The sequence below is a fragment of the Lactuca serriola genome, chromosome 4, assembly GCF_051521515.1.
Source record: "Lactuca serriola cultivar US96UC23 chromosome 4, Lser_US96UC23_V15, whole genome shotgun sequence".
Lineage (NCBI taxonomy): Eukaryota > Viridiplantae > Streptophyta > Magnoliopsida > Asterales > Asteraceae > Lactuca > Lactuca serriola.
This window is the reverse complement of record NC_136411.1, coordinates 298,466,011-298,482,049: the sequence shown is the minus strand read 5'-3', so window position 1 is coordinate 298,482,049 and position 16,039 is coordinate 298,466,011. Positions and strand designations below refer to the sequence as shown.

Genomic DNA, 16,039 nt, shown 5'->3' with positions numbered 1-16,039 from the left:
TGTTGGGTAGAGATTTGTAGGAACGGTAGTAGGTACAGTAGCAACATTCACTGTAACTAGTTGATGTTTCTTCGAGGATTCTTGGGAAGACCCACCCTTCCCCTTATTCCATCCTCTCTTGTTGTTGTTGTTGTTGTTTCCCTTTTGTGGTTCTGGTGCAGAAATTGTTGAGTTCCGTTGACTTCCATGATCAATAAGAGATTGTGCAAGCTCTTTGGCACTCTCAAAAGTGTCAAGTTTTGAAGCTAACACGCTTGACTGAATTTGGGGGGATAGTCCCCAAATGTACCTCTTTATTTTCTTGCTCTCAGGAGCAATCATATCTGGACAAAGGATTGCCAGATCGCAGAATCTGTTGGTATAAGTTGCTATATCGGTACCAATCATTCCAAGAGTCCAGAGTTCGTGCTCGAGTTTTTGAATTTCTCCTCGTGGACAGTACTCTCTCATCAGCATGATTTTTAAGCTCTCCCAGCTTATTGCATTTGCCACTATCAGAGTAAGTACCTTAACGTGGCCTTTCCACCAAGTTAAAGCTCTATCAGTAAGCGTGTAAGTTGCAAACTTGACTTTGCTGTGCTCGGGACATGAGTAGATTTCAAAGATTGATTCTGTCCTTTCGATCCACTGCCTCAAAATCATCACACCACCAGTTCCATTAAACATCCGAGGTTTTGCATTCGTAAAGTCTTTATAGGTGCACTCTCGGGGTTGCCCATGACTCTCGCCATGGTTGGAAGGAAGTGTGCCAATTCCTGAACCAGTAGTAACAGGGGTATTGATTTGTGACATGGCAGCCGCCACAACTGCTGTGACTATTGCTTGGAACATGGCAGCATCAAATTGAGGAGGTGGAGGCGGTGGTGGTATCGGTGCTTCCCCACTGTTGTTTCGTCTCAGGTTTCTACGCGGAGGCATCCTTCAACTATAGGTTGAGAAGATAAAGATAAGAATTCCATAGCATTGAAAATGAATGTGTCTCATGAACTAAATCGCTATAGTTCAACAACAGATGATAGTATGAGTTTAAAAGATAGAAGAATGGAAGTTATTCGTAAATCCGAATATATGAAACAAGTGTATGGTTTCTCCATAATTTTTAAGGATTGAACGAAATACTCAATGTAGTAATAATAGCGTGCCAATTATATTAATATAATAGTTGATACAACGATCATGAAAATTTGAACCCTATAAGGGTCTCCGGTTACAAAGTTTAAGAAAATTAAAACTTTTAGCCGAGGTCCTAACTTATAACAAAATTTGGAATTTGGCAAGCACTACTTGCGATGTAGGTTGCACTTGGAGCGTGACTCCGCATCCGATTGCTTTGATTCCATAAGACGCCTATCGAAGGCGGCTTGTTGTTCCCTCACCTCGGAGAGGGCTGCAATCATTTGTGCTTGGAATGCTTCGGTTTGGAGTTAGGCATTGTCCTGAGCTCTGTCCAGCCTACGGATGTCGAAAGTGTGAACCTGAACTTCCACGTTGACTTCCCGAATCCGGCTAGCTTGAACTCCGGATTGATAGGACTGGTTGGCTAGCTTGCCCACCATGACTGGGAGTGCACGATCGGCTGAACCTCCGCCGCGGACATCGTAGAAGTCTCGAAACATGCCGTAGGGAGGGCGTAGACTTTGTTGTTGGCTCCAATGGTGGAGGTGACTTCCCCAAACGGGATTCGGTCCTTGAAAGTTTCTCACAAAGACGAGAGGTTGTGCGGGTGGTGGGTTGATTACTTCTGGCTCTGATTCGGTACCGGAGTCCTCCTCTTCATCCAATTCTATGGGTTCTTCGTCCTCCTCGGGATCCTCTTCGATCCATCCCCCGTTGCCTTGGTTGGGATAGTAGGGGTCGTCGGGGTGATGAAATCCAACCATTTGACTGTACGAGAATAAGATTATAAGAATTGAATAAAATATGGAACATGTAAGACTAAACATGTAAATTAAGCTATTTTATGTAACAAATACTCCTATAGTATTTAAATTCGTGTGTTTGATCCTTGTGATGTTTTGGTAAGTTTCGACTTGTTTCTCACTACGAGCATTCCTCGATATACATTAGTCCGATCTCGGATAAATATAGTTGATCATGCTATATTTGGCCCAAATCTGATTACATATATCGAGTCTTAATCGTAGTGTCCAACTTGTCTAAATACTTCTTGTATAGTTATAATCATGAAAATACGTTGTTGTATGCATGTATTTGTACTTAAATGAACTAACAATTTAAGTTAAACGAAACGCATCTTAGGCGTAAAACAACAAAAAAGAAAAATTGTTTTGTCAGAGAGTATTAGTCCTTTAAGCATTTATAGTTTGTATATCTTATGTGGTTCGATATACTTAGTTCACTATAAACAATGCTCTGATACCAATCTGTCACACCCCCAAACCGGAACGGCGGAAACATTCGGGGGCGGATGACTTCATGTAGTACCGTAACAATTGAATACATAGTAAAGAAAGCAATATAACCATCATATATATAATTAAAAGTTTACATTGTTAAAAGGTACATGTTCAAAATCAATTACAATATGATGTCAAAATATGAATTTAAACTGGCGACGCAGCGTTCCTTCTTCAAAAGCTGTTTGTTACCTGTAATTGCTGAATCCCTGGGACATACAAGTAGTTTTGAAAGAGTAGATCAACATTTAAGCTGGTGAGTTTCATAAGTGTTAAATGTCAATGTTTGTATGAACTAAAATGAAATGGTTTGTTTTTGTTTGTTTCTTCCTAGAAAATCCCATATTTTCTACCGATATAAATGTAGCCTTCTATCAAGACCAATGTTTGTTTCTAGAAAATTTATGTTTTTCCGTATGTGGGTGGCAGTTTAGAAATTCCAAAACTGCAACACAATAATGTTTTTCATGCCTAAAGTAGTTAATTTATGTAAGTGTAAAGTCGCCAAGACGTCTGAAAAACCCCGTAAATCAATGTGTTTTTAATACTCCATGTGAGTTTTATAACCATCCTATTGACTGGATTTGCCTATACACAACGTTCTTCAGGCGTTGGAATGTTCTGATGTTTGTCACCCCAAATGGTGTACTGTAGCTAACAATCAGGGCACGAGGTTGTCAATCCCGTATAGATCTATACACAAACATCATGCTCCCCCTCCAAGGGATTCTGGTATATAATACAGGACCTGAAATGTGTACTCGAACGTACGTGAAGTTTAATGTCTCACAAAATTTAGTATAAAACAGATTTACGTATGAAAATGTTCGTTTGTTCTTGTATATGAATGTATCTCTTTGAAATAGTATTTCTAGTATGTAAATGTTCGTGATGTTCTCATAAAACTATACCTATTATAGTTTTCTAAAAGTGTGTCTCGTTTGTATAGTAAACCCTAGTGAAATGCTCACTTGTTATGAAAGTATAACTTTTGTAGTGCCAAAAATGGACACATATACATACAGTACAAGCAAAGTGTTTTACTTATATATATATATATATATATATATATATATATATATATATAACAACATTTTTCATTTCAAAAGACAAGATGTTATCGTGATATATTTTGGATACGAAAGTTTCCCTATAATAGATATAAATCACATATGATTTCATTGATAAAAAGTGTATAATGAAACTTTATATAACACACAATAATAATCGTGTGTTTTACATGTATTCCCCCCTTAAAAGCATATAAAAGCATTTATAAAACATTTAAAAGTGTGGATTATAGGGGTATGAACTCACTTGAAAGATCGAAGAAGGCGAGATGAAAACCGAGCAGAACTTCGACTCGAGAAAGCAGATTTTCTCAGGATTCTCGGGAATCTCGGGAGCACAAACGACCTTCGGGACTTGAGCAACGAAACCGGGGCTTCGGGATATCACGTGCACGGAAAACGAGGCAAAAACGCAAGAGAGATGAGAGGAATTGGGCCTTTTCTTCGGAACCCTCGCATCCCTTTTATAGGGGCTAGGAACCGCCTCGGTACGCTGGGCGTACGCGGTTACGCTGGGCGTACGCGTGCGTCATGCGTGACCGCATCCTTGACTGCTTCGGAACTTCGGATGGGACGGTGCATATCCTCGCATAGGGGTCACGTGGACGATCTGAGGCCTAGTCCTCAAGTACGTTGGGCGTACGAGTGTACGCTGGGCGTAACTTGGATTGGCTTGGTGACTCATCCTTCGGATAATACCGAAATTTGATTTAAAATTTATATTTTTATTATTTAATAAACTTCAAATATTCATATCTTCTTCATACGAACTCCGTTTTCTACGTTCTTTATATCCACGCGTAGGTGAGACTACGCTCTACGACTTTCGTTTAGACTCCATTGGCAAATTTTGAAATTATTTTTATTATTTATTTTTAAAAGGTCGCGGTAAGAAAATTTCGTTTAGAAATTCAAAACTTCATCATCCGACGTCTGTTTTTGCCAGACTTTTTACTGTTGAAAAACCATCGTCGAGACCCTCGATTCTCATTTAGGTCATTCCGGCCAAAATTCACTCGATCTCTGTTTCGAGTTTTTAGCTATCTAACGCTAGGCCGAACTTGGAAAAATCACAACTTCCTTATACGAAGTCAGATTTGGACGTTCTTTTTATGTACGATCACAGTTTAATGACATCTAACATAGTAGTTAATCAATTAGAGACTTTTGGACATTTTATTTTCGAAGTTAATTTCATTATATCAAAAGTGGCTACAATACTTGACTTTTCAGGTCGTTACATAGAGTTGAAATATCGGGTTGTCACATCTTCTTTGTCTTGGCTAAAAATCACCCAAAAGAGATTACAATCAACAATGAAGGATTAGGGTTTTTCTTGCGGGTAAAGGGAGTTGATAGAGGTTGAGGGTGTGAAAACATAGCCCTCTCTTCCCTTAAATAGGTCCAAAGCCACATCTCTCAAATACGGTGAGCAATAAACACCGCACTGACCCCAAACAAAAGTGAGGTACAAGTCCCGCATGTTACAATTTGACTGCACAGGAAAAATGCCACATCTCTCAAATGTAGTACCCATTGCATAAAAATATGTATTGTAGTGGTGTGTAATGTGTGGTATGATACCCACCAATTTTGTAGGGTGAGAGGAAAATGACATGACATACAAAATGTGTAGTAAGGTGGGTGACCACACCGACTAACCTTAATGTCTTATATTAACGTGATTTATAATCCCCCCCTCCATAAGGAAAGGGATAGGTTAGTGTTTTCATATTTTAAAACTTTCATTTTATATGTGATAACTGTGCTTATATAGTTTTCTAATATTACTGGTTTAAAAATCCTTGAGCCTATCTTGCGTGTATTATTTTTTTGGAGAATTTGGATCAGCCTTGACCTGACTTTAGTGACACCATATTTTTGGGTAATATATTAAATACTTATTATTGTATTATGTAATTCTCATTTTTCATTAGTTTAAATGTTAAGTCTACTTTTTATTTTTTAAAGACTAAATATAGATGGTAACTAAAAGAGAATGAAAGCATTTATGAAGGATTCAAGATTATGGTTAATGATTGGTATAGAGATAGGCCAGGGGATACCAGGAAGAAATATGCTAATATGGCACGACGAGTTTTGCAACCCATCCCTATAGGTTTTGCATCATACATTGATATTATGGATTAAGTTGATAATAAACAAAAGTACGTACATTGCTATTATAGTTTAAAAGTTATGTAATATGTTGTTGTTGTGGATTAAATTTATAATAAACAAAAGTACATTGCTATTATGGTTTAAAAGTTAAGTATATTGCTATAATTATAAACTAAAGTACATTGCTATTATGGTTTAACAATTGAATTCTCTTACCATTCTTTAAGTTATAAGGTTACGTGAGAAAGTTTCTACCATGCAACAAGTACATGCGAACTGCCAGAACAAATGATAATGTTTTTAGAACCTAGAATATGTCCGGTAATCCACTTAATGATATTTCTTCGTTTTTGTAATGGGGCAATTGTTATTTCTTAGTTTTCGATGTGGGACAATTATGTAAACACTTGTTAATATTTAATTAGATTTATATGAGACACTTTTGTGTATTTTGACACTTCTATTGTAATGTTTAGTTATGTTTGTGCTTGAATATGATTATTATCAACTTATGATTTATTTGACCAAAAAAAATTGTAATTTTTAATATTTTACATTTTTTAAATAATAAATTCATATGCTGACAGATTAAGGGAAATTCTATCTAGTCAAACAAAGTCAACAAAAGTCCGCCATTAATTTGTAGTTGCTCCATGGTAAAGTTTTTTTGTCGATATAGTTGTATGTTGATAATCCATCAAACAAGGACAAACAAAGGTCCGTTGGTATCTCGTCAGTAAATAGAGGCATCAGTATCCCGACGGTAAATTAGCGACATATTTAGGTGTTTGTATTGCGTCATCAATCCATCTGTAAAAATTACCCACAAGTTAAAACTTGATAACCTCGACTCCATCGAAAATCTGTTGGTAATGGCCGATTACCAATGGATTATGTCGTTGGATGTGATTTATAGTACGGATGTCAACGGGACCAAACGGGAGCGGAAATATCTGCCCTCGCCCCCGAAATCAGTTATTGCCCCTGCCCCCGAAATCAGTTATTGCCCCTGCCCCCGAATTCCTTGTTTACATAGCCCCCGATCCCGATCCCGCCCCTGAATACCTTCATCACCTTGATCCCGCCCCCATTCCCCCGTTTTATAGGATTCAAATTGAATTTTTTTTGCCAAAAGTTATATTTTGGGCTAAAAAACTACTTTACATAACTTTAAAAAGCTTAATATTTAGTTTTTTAATAACTAAAAAAAGTAAAAATCTAACATTACAAAACGACGAATCCAACAAACTTACAAATATAAAACACAACAAATCCAACATTACAAAAAAAAAGTACAACATGTCAAAAAATATATGTCAAAATTACTATCGTATCGTCGTATCCTATGACTTGGAAGAAAGTCACGAAACCCTAAAATCAGATAATATATTGTCTATATATATTTTTATATTAAATATATTTTTTATATAAATATACAAACAGGGCCTCTACGGGAGTACGTGATGCAAATACCCATTCCCGCCTCGGTCCCGAAAATAAAATAGGGTTTAATCCCACTCCCGTCCCCGTCCCCGCTCTCCCGATTTTTTAAAAATTAATCCCGTACAGAATCGGGGTCTTACGGGAACAGTGTCCCATATAAAATTTTGATATCTCTATTTTTTAGCGGTGGGTCCACACACCAAAGTGGCCAGAATTCCAATAACTAGCGAGGCAATTGGTTTGCTTTTAAATTGAATAGTAAAAACGGTTACTTAAAGTATATTATGGCCAAAGGGCTTCTAGTGAAGCGGTATCCGGTATTGTCTTTCTTTAAGTTGATGGTTCACGTGCTGTCGTGGATATAGATAGATTTAAGAAGTAGATTATGAGTAGATTAGATTATGAGTAGGTTAAATTTGCCATTTAAAAAAAAAGTTTATTATGTGGATTTACTTCACACTACAGATCGTACAACAAAAGAATCAATCATATACAAATCCTCTCTTCTATGGGAGCTAATTTCGATCTGTTTCCTTACTGTCTATGTCTATTCATTTAATCTGATAATTAATGAAGATGAATTGGCTTACTCTACTGCTAATAATTTCTTAAAGTACTCAACGATGGTGTTCATATCTGGCCGATCACTCGGTTGATCCATTGTAGCCAATAACATTGTGAATGCCAGCTACACCATAAGCAGAAGAAGAAAATAAATGATTGAATCTAATATTGAGCAATGAAGAGAGAAAAACGGTTCATGTGTTGCAATGTCATCCAAAATGGAGCCACGTTCGCTTCTACAAAAGGATGTTAACGCGAAAAGCATGTTGCAAAAGAGATTCCATTTCAAAAGACAATAGCGAACACCTTAGGGAGGCTTAGCTATTCACTTTCAAAAATAGGAAAAGAAAGAACCTTTTCAGCTTCACGTGACGTAAATTCTCCATTAAGCTTTGGGTCCACTAATGATCCAACGTTGTCCATTGCTGACAAGACCTGTTTGACAGAACCCATAAGATACATATAATTAGTTTAGCACAAACGACAATAACGTCAACAAAAATAAACCAGACTCTTAATCGCTTACTGAGTTGACGATTCCTTTGGATGGCTTGTTTCCAGTAAAAAGCTCAAATAGAAGAACCCCGAAGCTATACACGTTGCCTTTCATTGTGACCTCTCTTCCATTATATCTACAACATAAGCGCACGTTAGCTAGTAGTATTAGTATTTCAACCATGAAATAGATACAACAAGAAGCCTCGAAGAAACCATGCACCATTCAAACGCAAGTAAAACTCTAGTAAGGCCATCTTCAATGCATTGAACTCAAATGAGTTCAATGGATTGCCACATGTACATTCCACTTACAATACAATTTTACCTATTAAACTCTACACTTCATTAAACCCAATACAATTTAATAGATTGCCACATCATTTATATGTGTGTGAGAGGAGAGAGAGTGTGGAGTTCAATGGGGATTGAACTCCCCATTCTATTGAGTGCCATGTCATTAACCTACAATGGGAATTTTGAGTTTAATGGGATTAAACTCCCCATTAAACTACCATTGAAGATGGCCTAACGCATAATACGTCATGGCAGCTTATTATTAATTAACAACAGATTTAGTGATGGGTTCTAGCACAGTAGCACATTACTCTGGAGCCCAATAACTTTCACTTGCTGATGATCCAGTTGAAATCTTTGCTTTGAAGTTACTGAAGAAAAGCACGTTGCTGGAATCAATGTGCGCAAGTCGGTTTTGATAATGCAAATACTCTAATCCCTTTGCCACGTCATATGCAATTGTTACCCTTTGCGTCCAGCTAATCACATAACTTCCTGTACCATGCAAAATTTGGTGTAGCGTTCCCTGCGTCCAATGTTCTTCAACCAAGAAACGACGATTGTCTCTTATACAATAACCAAAAAGCTTAGCCACATTTGCATGCTTCATTCTTGAACGTACTAAGAGCTTGATAAAAGATGGAACATATGATCATACATATATATACACAATTTAGTTAATTGCTGAAAACAAATACAGATTAGTTTTTAATTTAACTTACTTCTTCCAAAAAACTTGAATCAGATTCCCTCATGGCTGACGCATTAATTTCTCTTATGGCAACAACTTCTTTATTCAAGCTTCCGATATGAACACTTTTGTATAATGGATCATAAACTTCGGTAGTTTCTTTATTAGGTTTCTTTCTATGACTAGTAGATAAGGTTCCTGCACTACCAAGTTTTCGAGCCCCAGTGTTGCGCTTGAACGTAAGAAAGTTTAATGCACACCAATACACTGTGGCAACAAAAGTATAAATCGTCAATAATTTTATACAAAGGGATTCAATCAGAGCCCCATGATGAAAGGACATATGTTTTATTTTTTCCTTGTTTTACCAATTTTGTAGCTAATAATACAACTTAATCGAATGGTAAGTCTGATGGTTCGTCTATGTTTTATATATTAATATGTTAACTTATTCTTAGCTACACATTTTGGCTTTCCTAGCTAAATTAAAAACTTGGTAATATTAGTGTAGTATATTTGGCGAATGGATTTTGAAAGAGGGATGTTTACGATTTACCTGGTGCTTTTGCTAACAATGAGCCGAGAGGGAACCTTCTTGGACCCAATTCTCTCATAACAGTTTCAACAATTTTCGTTATGCAATCTGATTCATTCCTGCGCATTTTGTGCCAAGATCAAAATAATACTATGTTATATTCGATTTATAATGTAACAACAAGACTTTATATGTATAACTTGATTCAAAAGTTTCAAATACAGTGTATGGATGTGGTGGTGTTAACAACTTTGTGGGTTATATAGAAATTTAGGAACAACCTTTTTTTTCAAGCATATTAAGTTGAGGAGAGATCAATTCTTCTCCCAAAATACTTCTCAAACTCATAATTCTGGACGAGTCAATGATTGTCTTGGATGAAATTACAAATCCACCCATTCAATTATTTTATCCTGACTTAAAAAAAAAAACCAAGCAATAGAAATCTCAAATATAAATAAAGTTTCAACAATTAATTTAAGTTTTTCCTAAGATATAAAAGAAGTTTTAATTAGTATATATTACCCTTGTACTTCGATTCCGGCAATATTTGTAGCCTCTATGAGGGCATTTCTCCAGACCGATAACTTCATATGATTTCCATGAACTGCAAAGCCTTCCCGGAAACAACCACTTTGGTGCTTTACCTCCGCCGGTTGAACATGATAGAACACCGGAATTACGTACCTGCCCTTTGACCGGCTGCATTCAAAAATTTTCTCTAGTTCGGTTAAGCAGTTAACTGACTCTCCGTAGTTTTGGGATAAAACGACGACCGAAATTCTCGATTCCTCTATGGCTTTCGAAATAGATAAAAATATGTTTCTTCCGATTCGGATGGTGTTCTCATCCTTAAAAACTTTGATTCTTTGTCCGATGAGTGCAGCATAGAGATGAGATACGAAGTTCTTACGAGTGTCTGCACCTCTAAAATTTAAGAACACGTCATGTTTCCATCGATAATATATAGGGTGAAGACGACAGGGACTTGGCTTCAGTCAGGGCCATGGCTTTTATGTTGCCCTATCTTCAAATTCCCTCACTAAGAGTGGTAAACATATAATATATGTACATATATATTATGGTAGTTGATTTCGAGGATACAACCCCGGAAGAAACAACATAGCCACATCGATGATTTCGTTGAAGTTTTGGGAACATAATATTTTAATGTTTAGCAGGGTATTAACAATTAAAATTAAGTATATAGTTCTAAAGCCAAATATAATATTGAATTATTGTCCTTCTATAGAGATACACGAAGGGATTCAACTCCGATAGCAAAGAAATTTCAAATTTGTTATAAATATTAGATTTCTCGTTAAGCAGCCATTCAGGTTTGTTTGAATTTTTGGCGAGTTTTCAATTGTTTTGTTAATGTTCTGGAAAGTTGAAATCAAATTTTACTATAGTAAGGTTTAATAACGTCATACGAAGGGATAATGGAAAATACATCACTTTAATGTAAACAACACTTTTTTCTTCATGGAGATCTACATGGACAAGTTTATATGTATTACAGATAAAACGTGATTATCTCTAGATTTATTTAAATGTATTTAAATTATAAGTTATCATGTATCTTATCTTGTAATTGTTGTACTATATAATTTCAATCAATACAATGGGAACATTAAGCGTGAATTATATTCCTTATATGGTATCAGCTTCATATTCCGATCCTATCTTCTTCCTCCTTAATCTTTGCCGACTCTACTAGCTTGCCCTAATGGCCGCCGGCGATCTCTCCTCCACAAAAACCACTCTCCCTCTTGCAACCATCTTACATCTCCTAATAGTTAAACTATCCTCTACTAATTATCTTCTCTGGCGAAATCAGATTGCTCCTCTCTTGATCAACCAACAACTTTTTTCACATGTAGATGCAACTGCTATTGCACCGCTTTCCACTCTACCTCTTGTCGCCACCTCTAAAGAATCAGAAGGCTCATCTACGCCAAACCCTGCTTATGCAACATGGCTAGCAGCCGACCAACGTGCGTCTCTTATTATTCAGTCCAGCCTCTCTGAAGAAGTGATGGCAGAAACTATCGGTATCACTTCTTCTCGTGACCTCTGGCAAGATCTTGAAGCAGCATATAGCCATGATTCGGTGGAACGCATGCAAGCTCTATGTGATTCCCTTCGCCAATTGAAGAAAGGTAGCACCTCTGTTCTTGAATATGGTAGGAAGTTTAAACTTATGTGTGATCAATTATCTGCTATTGGTCACTTGGTTTCTGATGCCGATAAAACTCACTGGTTTTTATGTGGTCTTGGATCCACATTTTGAAACTTTTTCTACTGCTATACGAGTTACTAAACCCAAGCCATAATTCCGTGACATACTTGCTCAAGCTGAAAGTCACAAAATTTTCATTAATACTATGCATGGCTCGAGTAGTACCCCACCTATTGCTGCGTTTAACGCACAAACTCAACGCCCAACAAACAATTCCCGTGGAGGCTACTCAGGTACACGAGGAGGACGATCCTCCTCCTCTCGTGGAGGTTCATTCGGTGGTCGTGGTCATGGTAAGCGACCACCACATTGTCAATTGTGCAGGAAAAATGGACACTATGCTTCTTCTTGTCCAGATTTGTCTACATTTGCTCTGAATGGTTTGTCTCCAAATGCAAATTTAGCTGCTGCCTTTCACTCTCCGTACAATATCAACAACAACACCCCTGGTATGTTGATTTAGGTGCATCTGCTCATATGACTAATTCCCATGCCAATCTTGACTCATCAACTACATATACGGGAAAGGATCAGGTCGTATTTGTTGGAAGAAATTATGGATAAACAAGAAGAAGAGGAAGATGATTTATCACACGTAAATGTTAACTGCTTTATTAATTCACAGAGTTTACATATTTATACATCCCTAACCATCACGTCCATTCATTAGGACGGTTACATAACTGATAACGACTTTTATCAACTAACTAATTATAATTAGATAATATTTACAAAGTATCTAGCTTAATTCTAACATTCCCCTCTTAAGATAGATTTCAGATACTCCAAGATTCTTCTTCAAACGATTGAAGTTACCCACTTGCAAAGCCTTGGTAAATACATCTGCCAACTGATTCTTTGTTCCACAAAAACAAACTTCCGCATCTTTGTTTGCAACAAGTTCACGGATGAAGTGATATTTAATTCGAATATGCTTACTTTTAACATGGAATACGGGGTTTTTTGACAGAGCTATGGCAGATTTGTTATCACAGAAAAGCTTTGTTGCATTGATTTGGTATTTTCCCAGTGTGACCAAAATACCCCTAAGCCACAAAGCTTGGCAGCCAGCCATTGAAAGTGAAATGTACTCCGCCTCAGCAGAAGATAGGGCGACTACATTTTGCTTTTTCGTTTGCCATGATATGGCTCCAGAGCCAAGGTTAAAAACATAGCCTGTGGTGCTTTTACTATCATCTATACACCCACCATAATCACTGTCGCTAAAACCTCTCAAACTTGCATCCTCAGTTCTAGTATAGATAAGCCCATGATTGAGAGTACCATTTATGTAACGCAATATATGCTTACCAGCTTCCCAATGACTTTTCTTGGGATTCTCCATGAAGCGACTAATAACACTTACAGAAAACATGATGTCGGGTCTTGTTGCAGTTAAATACATAAGGCTGCCTACCATACTCCTATATAGACTAGGATTCACATCATCTTCGGAAGTGTTTTTTGAGAATTTTGATCCAAACTCCATTGGTGTAGAGACAGGTGAAGAACCCACCATGTTGAAGCGTTTAAGAAGTTCCTTAGCATACCTGTGTTGGGAAATTGAGATCCTCTTTTGCTCTTGCTTTGCCTCTATTCCCAAGAAGTAATGCAATAGTCCCATGTCAGTCATTTCAAATTCTGTTTTCATAGATTCCTTAAATTCACGAACCATTTCCTCTGAGCTTCCTGTAAAAACCAAATCATCAACATACAAACAAATAATTAAGATTTTTTTATTAGCCTCTTTGACAAAGAGGGTATGCTCAAAGGGGCATTTCTTGAAGCCATTTTCCTGGAAGTATTTTTCAATTCTATTGTACCAGGCACGGGGTGCCTGCCTTCAACCATATAAGGCCTTTTTCAAGTGACAAACTTTATACTCTTCCCCCTTCTTCACATATCCAGTTGGTTGATCAATGTACATGTTTTCTTCAAGTGTGCCATTTAGAAAGGCCGATTTCACATCCATCTGATGCACATCCCATTCATTTTGTGCTGCTAAAGAAAGAACCAAACGAATTGTTTCTAGTCTGATTACCGGAGCAAATACCTCCCGGTAATCAATTCCCAACTTTTGTTTGTATCCCTTCGTGACTAAACGTGCCTTATATTTTTCAACCTCTCCTCTTTCATTAAGTTTAGTTTTATATACCCATTTGACACCAATAGATTTATGATCTTTGGGTGGATCAACTAGTTCCCATGTATCATTCTTCAGAATTGACCTTATTTCTGCATCCATTGCATCTCTCCATTTCTTATCTTGAATTGCATCTTCAAAAGTAACAGGATCAACATCAGCAAAAAGAGCATAGTCAGCCATGTCTTCAAAGTCCAATCTATGAGTGTTTTCATATAGGTCTGCCATGCTTCGTTTTTTCTTGATCCTTCTAACACAAGGTGGTTCTTCAGATGAACTTGAAGAGTCATCGATGGATTGTTCTGAGTTGTCATTGACAGTTGTGTGTGTATTCATCTCATTTCCCTCCTCATTGCTTTCTTTTCCTGAAGAAATGCTCACCGGGATGTGTGGGCTGTTCTCTTCACTTCTTAAAGATTCATTCCAAGCTTTTGCTTCATCAAAAATAACATCTTTGCTTATGATTACCTTTTTTGTTACAGGATTATAGAGCTTGTATGCTTTTGTGTTTTCACTGTAACCCACAAACACTGTTTTTTCGGATTTTTGATCAAGTTTTCTCCTTCATTGGTCAGGAACATGTGCATAGGCAATGCACCCAAAAACCTTTAAATGTCCTACACCCGGTTTAAGACCACTCCAAGCTTCCTGTGGTGTCATGTTGTTTACACTTTTTGTTGATGTTCTGTTGATCAGATATGCTGCACATGCTATTGCTTCAGCCCAAAATTCCTCTGGTAATCTCTTTCCCTGTAACATGCACCTTGCCATCTCTCCAAGAGTCCTATTTTTTCTTTCAGCAACCCCGTTTTGCTGGGGTGTGTAACTTGCAGTTAGTTGATGATGTATGCCATTCTCTTTCAAGAGAGATTGAAGACAAAGAGCAGTGTATTCCCCACCACGATCAGACCTTAAACATTTGATTTTGTGTTCACTTTGATTTTCAACCAAAGCTTTAAAGATCACAAAGTAATTGTAGGTCTCCGATTTTTCTTTAAGAAAGTAAATCCACATTTTTCTGCTAAAATCATCTATGAAGGTTAATACATACCTACTTCCTCCGATTGACAGTGTTTTCATAGGACCCCAAATGTCCGAGTGGACCAATTCGAGAGGCTTTGATGCCCTCCATGCCTTGTCTTGAGGGAATGACTTCTTTGAATGTTTACCCAACGCACATGCTTCACATACATCGTTTGTAACAACGATAGAGGGTAGCCCATGTACCAGTTGGTGTTTATGCATGTAAGTAAGAGCACCAAAGTTTGCATGGCCAAACCTGTGATGCCACAAACGTGACACATCTTTTGTGTTTGTGTAGAGAGAGAAAAGATTGTCCCCATCAAACTTCATAGGGAACATCTTGTTCACAGTCATCTCTACTCTCCCGATCAAATTATTATTCCTATCTTTTATCTCACAGAACCCATTTTTAAACCGTAAATCATACCCTTTCATAATAAGTTGTCCCACACTCAATAGGTTATGTCTCAAACCTGGTACGTAGAACAAATTAGAGATCTTCTTTTCATTATCTCTAATCTTAATGGATATCACTCCATTCCCCGCCACACTAAGCTTGTTATCGTCCCCGGTTCGGACTTCCCTTTTCTTTGAGTCTTCTAGACTAACAAACAGGTCTTTATTCCCTGTCATATGGTTACTGCAACCACTATCCAGATACCACAAGGTATCTTGCACTGAATCTTGAACACTAAGCATCATGAACATCATGTCATCATCATTTCTTTCTTCGTTGTGAATGAAACTAGACTCTGCTCCTTCATCTGCAATTCTTTTTCTATAGGCTTTCTTGACATGACCGAACTTATAGCAATAATGGCACTGTATTTGTGTTTTTCTTTGATTCTTGCCTTTGTTGGTGTTTTCGGGTTGATTATCTTTGGCCTGAAAGGCGTGTTCCAGTATAGGGGGTTCAAACTGCTTCATCCTAAGTTCATGGGATTGAAGCGTACCCAAAAGATTTTCTAATGAAAAATCCTCCATGTTTTTCGACTCCT

General features: G+C 37.3%; 1 protein-coding gene across 1 annotated transcript; it reads right to left on the bottom strand.

Annotated features, from left to right (window-relative positions):
- Nucleotides 1–7,637: 7,637 nt before the first annotated feature.
- On the bottom strand, nucleotides 7,638–10,341 carry LOC145099451 (protein CYTOSOLIC ABA RECEPTOR KINASE 9-like). Its single transcript, XM_079037026.1, has 8 exons — nucleotides 10,159–10,341; nucleotides 10,021–10,046; nucleotides 9,655–9,752; nucleotides 9,130–9,365; nucleotides 8,719–9,035; nucleotides 8,142–8,247; nucleotides 7,970–8,050; nucleotides 7,638–7,739 (listed from the first exon to the last, which is right to left on the bottom strand). Exons 1-8 carry the CDS (start codon nucleotides 10,339–10,341, stop codon nucleotides 7,638–7,640), a joined length of 1,149 nt encoding a protein of 382 aa, XP_078893152.1.
- Between the last annotated feature and the right edge of the window lie 5,698 nt (nucleotides 10,342–16,039).